Here is a 6,957-nt window from a genome sequence, read left to right on the forward strand (position 1 = left end):
GTGAAGGCCGACCTGAAGGCGCACCAGCTGCTGCACGGAGGCCCGATGCCCTTCTCCTGTGAATGCGGCAAGGGCTTCGCCAAGCAGTCCAAGCTCGTGGAGCACGTCCGGACCACACAGGCGAGAAGCCCTTCCAGTGTCCACAGTGTGACAAGCGCTTCCGCTTGAAGGCGCAGCTGCTCAGCCACCAAGGCCTGCACACCGGGGAGAGGCCTTTCCGCTGCCCTGAGTGCGACAAAAACTTCCGGGAAAGGGGCCACATGCTCCGGCACCAGCGCATCCACCGGCCCGACCGTCCGTTCGCCTGTGCGGACTGCGGCAAGGGCTTCATTTACAAGTCGAAACTGGCCGAACACGTGCGAGTGCACACGAAATCCTGCCGTGTCCGCAGAGAGCCTGACGTTAAGAAAAGGCTCAGCCAGCTGTTTGAGATGATCGAGGCCGACTGGAGTTGAGGGCACCCAAAGCAGTCAGCAGAATCGGTGTTGCCTGGGAAGCCACAGCCGAACCCCACATCTGGTAAGAGCAAGAATGGGATGCGAGTTAGGAATAGGAGAAACCACGAAGATTCTCTCATTTAAAACATCACCAGCTATTAATATTTTTTTTATCTATTCTTCCCACCATCTTATGGGGTCATTTTCCCACCACATGCTAATAAGCTAACTCTGAAATCCTGACTTGAATTAGGCAACGGGAAAGCCCTCCAGTACTGTTCTCAAAAGCATGGGGTGACTGTTAAATGTCAGCTCTTCTCTTCATAGTATGAACATAAGCAGGGGCTTCAATCCAGTGAATTCTGTTGCAGGTCTGAAATGATACTGAGTTTGGTTTGATTCATTTATTTGAAGCTAATAGCAATAAAATGAGTTCTCTGAATTGGGGTGTGTCGATGTGAATGCTGAAGTGTCATAGTAGGTTCCACAGTGATTATGCATAGTTACCCTTAAGGAAAAGATGATTTAAGAAAATTTTGGTTAAGCTGGGTTGAAGAAAAAACTGAAGGTGATAAGTTATATGGGACTAGAGTTTGTTTTTTGTTTTCAGATGGAGTGTAGTTGATTTACAATGTGTTAGTTTCAGGTGTACAGCAAAGTGGTTCAGTTATACATAGACATATATGTGTATGTGTCTATTTTTTTTAAGATTCTTTTCCCTTATTAGTTACTACAAAATATTGAGTATAGTTCCTGTGCTGTTAGGTTCTTTTTGCTGTATGTATTAATCTCAGACTCCTCGTTTACCTCCCCCTCCCCCAGATTAGAACTTATATAAGAGATAGAGACAGGGGGTAGGTTTGGGAGTTCCAGAACACAGATGTTGTTTGCAACTGAGAGTGAACAAGATTTCCAGGAGTGACTTTCTAGGCAGATGACTAAAGTCTTGAGTTAAGACAAAGTAATAAAGCTAAGCAGGAAGCATGACAGGCAACAACAGTTCTGCGTAGAGAGTTTTCAAGCAAACGTTCAAAGTAACATAATACAAATAGAAATACAGGGAAACACCCCATTTGTCACATTCGGTGCAGGTTGCATGAGAACAGAATGTTTATACCTCAGGGAGAGAGTTGTACTCCATCCAAAGAATTCCTGACTTTAGAGGGTTCATGTTTCACGTAAGAGAATGGCTGACCTGCAATTCTGCAGGATGACAGAAAATGAAACATCTTTAGACTGTAATAGACATTACTATAAAGCAACGATTGAGAGGTTGAGAATCTCTTGGTGGTTCAGTAGGATTCCATGCGCTCTCGCTGCTGTGGCCCCAAATCAATCCCTGGTGGGGGAACTAGCCTCAAATCCCACAAGCTTTGAGGCGCTGCCAAGAAAAAGAAGGAAAAAAAAAAAAAAAGCAATGGTTCGTAGTTGATTTTTTTCTCTGAAACACTGCATCCAAAGATATTCTGGGAAAAAAGAATTACATGGCTGATTACTTTAAATAAGTTAAACAGTTCCCTCCTACACACACACAATCTATGACTCTCAAGAGGAAGACATTATGTATTATAATATTCTGAATTTGTTTGATCATGGGATTCCTTTCTCCCCCATCTCCCCCCTACCCCAACACTGTGATCTGTAGACATAAGAGTTCTGCAGGACTCAACTTTGGAAAACGTTACTGAAGGATAGCCCTGGCTCCAGCCAAGTAGCCCTTAGTCTGTTAATAATGAGAGTATCAGAGGACGAAGGCCTTCAGTTTTAAGTGACAAAATAGAACTTCAAATCAGAATAAATCTTTGATTTTAGCTCACTCTCCTATGTGACAGACACTAACAAATTTGTTAGATATTACATAATATTAGATAATATTAAGAAGTGATATGATTTACCCAGATTTATGGGATTCTCAGATGGATCAGTGGTAAAGAATCTGCCTGCCAGTGCAGAAGACGCCAGTTCGGTACCTGGGTCAGGAAGATCCCCTGGAGGAGTAAATGGCAACCCACTCCAGTCTTCCTGCCTGGAAAATCCCATGGACAGGAGCCTGTCCATGGGATTGGAAAAGAGTTAGACTTAGTCTCAACTGAGCACACACATAATCACTAGAGATACATGGTTATCTCAGTGGTGATCACGGGGCAGCCAGCCTCACAAGCATGAGGAAAGAAGGGTCAGGGGCCCTGATACAGATGAGGGCCCATGATGAGGGAGCAGGAGGAACAGGAGGAGGAGGGTCCCAGTGGGGAAAGGGAAGGAGGAGGATGTGATAAGGTAGAGGCTTTGAGGGAGACTGAAGGCCAGGGCCTCGGATTTGGTGTTCTCACATACTGCCTGTTACAACTGGTTTGACCTGGGACTTCCCCTGGTGGTCCAGTGGCTGAGACTCCACAATCCCAATGCAGGGGGCCTCAGTTCGACCCCTGGTCAGGGAACTAGATCCCACATGCTGCAGCTAAGAAGTTGCATGCCACAGCCAAAGCTCCTGCATGCCACAGTGAGCATCAAAGATCTGTGTGCCACAACTAAGACCTGGCACGACTAAGTAGATCTTAAATATGTACAGAATTGGAGGATCTCAGAGGCAGTAAAAGATCCAGTGTTTGAATCTTATTAGAAACTGGAAGTGTTGTGGAGGAAGTTGAGAAAAAGGGCACCACCCAGCTAAACCCAAGTACTCCAGGTTGCCCACATTACAAATGAAAAAGATACCAGAGTGGTGTCTAAAGAATTGAGGGATTTCTGGGAACGAAGGTATTATTTTAAGCACAAGTTTCTAAAACTTCTCTTCCTTTCTTACCCAAAATTTCTTAAAAAATCAATGCTACCACAATCTGGTGGAATCTGTGACTTCCAAAAAAAGAAAAGTTCTGTCTTCTACAAAGGAATGGGCTTCCTGGGTAGCTCAGCTGATAAAGACTCTGCCTGCAATGCAGGAGACCCTGGTTCAATCCCTGGGTGGGAAGTTCCCTTGGAGAAGGGATAGGCTGCCCACTCTAGTATTCTTGAGCTTCTCTGGTAACTCAAACAGTTAAGAATCCACCTGCAATGTGGGAGACCTGGGTTTGATCCCTGGGTTGGTAAGATCACCTGGAGGAGGGCATGACAACCCACTCTAGTACTCTTGCCTGGAGAATCCCCATGGACAGAGGAGCCTGGCGGGCTACAGAACATAGGGTCCCAAAGAGTCGGACATGACAGCAACTAAGCACACACAGCACACAAAGGAATAATAAATATGACTGCCCAACAATGATCATATTAAAGTGACAGAGTGGTTTAAACATTTTTTCCCATTAAAATCAAGATCACTGCTGAGCTATTAACATTATGGAATGCATTGTATGATTATATACCTGAAACATCTGAGAGAATCAGCTAGATAACCAGTTGGTGGTGGTGGTGGTGGTTAGTCACTAAGTCGTGTCTGACTCTTTAAGGCCCCATGGACTGTAGCCCAGCAGGCTCCTCCATCCATGGAATTTTCCAGGCAAGAGTACTGGGGATGGTTGCCATTTCCTACTCCAGGGGGATTGATCCTGCATCTCCTGTATTGACAGGCAAACTCTTTATCACTGACCCACCTGGAAAGCCCTGAAGAGGGTGATGAAATAGTTATTTTTAAGACAGGGCAAGAAAGTTTTTAAACATAAAATTGTCTCTCTGCCCTGGGGACTTCCTAGCCATCCATTGGTTAGATCTCTGAGCTTCCACTGCTCAGGATGATCTGGTCAGGAAACTAAGGTCCCACATGCCATGCAGCGTAGCCGAAAGAGAAAAGTCTCCCTCTGCGATTTCTCCCCCCTCTAGTGCACATTGTGCACCTGCGTTACACACTAACTAGATCCCCTTAGAGGACACAGGAGTGCCTACTGGCCAGTTTCCTCCTGGCACCAGCAGTGTAACGCCCCAGGAGTTAATATTCTTTTCTCTGTCCTCAAAGGGGTCACAGTAACCCACTAGTTGCCTTGTTGGACTATATATAAACTCTCATTACAGTACTTTGATGTATAACCCTTTGTTTCAAAAACCTGTATAACTGTGTTTTGACTTCTGACAGGTGAAACAGTCTTCAGAGCTCTCTGAAGGACTGTCTCCATTGTCATAATCCTCAGGTTGGTTCAAATAAAAATGTCTGTGTCTTCTCTGAGGTCAACTACTGATTAGTTTTTTTCACAGACAAGAAGGAGTAGTTTGGAGTACTAAAAGTTGAGGCAGAAAAAGGACAACCTTACACATGATGCACCTCCCTGATTTATATGCCTGTCCATTTTAGGTCCAACCTTGTGTAATTATCAAAGGAGAAAGAGGCCAGAGTTTAATTAAATTTTAGCACTCCCAGTCAAGACATCCTGGGAGTCATGGACACCTACTGGATGAACATCAGGATGAAAAAAACTAAGATCATGACATCTGTTAACATCACTTTGCGGCAAACAGAAGGGGGAAAAGCGGAAGCAGGGATAAATCTTATTTTCTTGGGCTCCAGAATCACTGCAGATGGTGACTGCAGGCCATGAAATTAGAAGATGCTTGCTCCTTAGAAAACTATGACAAACCTAGATGGTGTTATTAAAAAGCAGACATCACTTAACCAACAAAGGTCCAAAGCTAGGGTTTTTCCAGTAGTCACGTAGATACGTGAGAGTTGGACCATAAAGAAGGCTGAACCCTGCCAAAGAATTGATGCTTTGGAATCGTGGTGCTGGAGAAGACTCTTGAGAGTCCCTTGGACTACAAGGAGATCAAGCCAGTTAATCCTAAAGGAAATCAACCCTGGATATTCACTGGACGGACTGATGCTAAAGCTGAAACTCCAGTACTTTGGCCACCTGATTCAATGAGCCACTCAATGGAAAAGACTCAGATACTGGGAAAGACTGAAGGCCAAAGGGGAAAGGGCAGCAGAGGATGGGATGGTTAGATAGCATCACCGACTCAATGGACATGAATTTGAGCAAACTCGGAAGATAATGAAGGACAGGGAAGCTTGGCGTGCTGCAGTCTCTGGGGTCGCAAAGAGCTGGACAGCATTTAGCGACTGAACAGCTAGCTGAAGGCGCCTCGCTACCAGGATGTCTCTGGAGATTTTTGGCTCCTCCTGCCTGTAGGCGGCGCTGTGGGATCCCAGGCCCTAAGCCAGACCAGAAAGGCGGAGGGGCGCAGGCCCCGCCCTCCCCTCCGCCCAGCGGCCGCTAGAGCCTGGTTCTCAGCGGCAGTAGCGGCGGTGCCTTGGGAAAGGGAACCCTGCGTCCCGCAGAGATCTGGAATACCGCCCGGCACCACGCCGGTGGTTGGCTCAGCGGCCATGTTTCGGATCTCGGGCTACCCAGACTGCAGGTGTCAGTTGGGAGCAGTAACCGCTCGGCCTGGCAGAGGGGTCAGTGCGCCGTCGCTGGAGTAAAAGCCTGCTCCGGCGGGAGCCGGCCAGGAGGAGGCGCGGTCCTGGATGCTCGAACTGACTGAAATCTGCAGCTTTAGCCGAGATTGTGTTTTGCCCAGAGGGGGCTGTGCAGGGAAATCCATGCTCTCAGCCGTGTACACTTAAGTTCCTTGCAGCAGAGAAGTAATTTTTAAAAATCTTTGTTAGCCATGTGATGTGTGACCCCAGCTGGAAATACTTGTTGAATCAATGAATGGAAGAGGCCTATGCATAGTCACTGACTTTACAGTCAGTCCAGGGCTTTCTGAATGTTCCTGTTTCTCTGAAGCTCAGTTTGTGTGCTGGAGTACTGTTGGTAAAGATACAGCGTGGGAGAGAGAGCTGAAGGAATTAACGGCTGAGAAAGGGAAAGAGATCCCATGGGGGGCATGTAGTATAATACTGTTAATACATTGCAATTGTAGGGAGTGCAGTTCTTTAGAAAACGATAATGATGGTTGCAACTCTTATTTTAGTTTCAAATCTTTCAAAGATCCCCAGGGGTGACAGTAACTCAGGTTCCAGACACTTGGTTTAAATCGAAACTAATATTTCTCAAGGAACAGGACAATTTCTTACTGTCTTTTACACTAACACACACAAAAAAATGATATTTAGAATAGAACCTTTAGAGATCATAACCCAACTCCCTCATTTTAGAGATGAGTAAAGGGAGTTACAGAGAGGTTGAAGCAACTTGCCCCAGGTCACATAGCTCATGATTGAGAATATAGCCTGTTTGTAGAGTTCCAGTTCTGTGCTCTCCTCCCTTCCCTTCAATACATATTTAATATTTATTGGGGCTTCTTTCCTTTAGTAAATATTAATACCGACAGTATTGTTTCTCTTGGGCTGGGGCTGCTTAATTAAGCTTCTGTTTCACATATTTCAAGTTGTCAGGAAGCTAGAGGGCATTTTCCTTATTCCCCTTTGTCATCTTCTGGGGAAATTGGGGTTTTGATTTTATTATGCAAATGGTCTTGAAAAGATCGTGGATGATTTATCATTTCTTTCTGACATTCCTAACGTGCTCTCGGGGCAAATGGTCAGTTTTCAGTTTAAATTTCATTTTAGTGGAGTCAGACTACCAATTGT

General features: G+C 45.5%; 1 protein-coding gene across 1 annotated transcript in view; it reads left to right on the forward strand.

Moving 5' to 3' along the window:
• Positions 1-879, forward strand: part of ZNF786 (zinc finger protein 786) — a 27,966-nt gene extending 27,087 nt beyond the window's left edge. The window contains 2 exon segments of the mRNA XM_010843887.1: positions 7-109; positions 112-879. Of these exon segments, the coding sequence (XP_010842189.1) occupies positions 7-109; positions 112-455 (447 nt within the window). The 3' untranslated portion in view covers positions 456-879.
• Positions 880-6,957: the final 6,078 nt, after the last annotated feature.

The sequence above is a fragment of the Bison bison genome, unplaced genomic scaffold (assembly GCF_000754665.1).
Source record: "Bison bison bison isolate TAMUID 2011002044 unplaced genomic scaffold, Bison_UMD1.0 scf7180017864191, whole genome shotgun sequence".
NCBI classification, from domain to species: domain Eukaryota; kingdom Metazoa; phylum Chordata; class Mammalia; order Artiodactyla; family Bovidae; genus Bison; species Bison bison.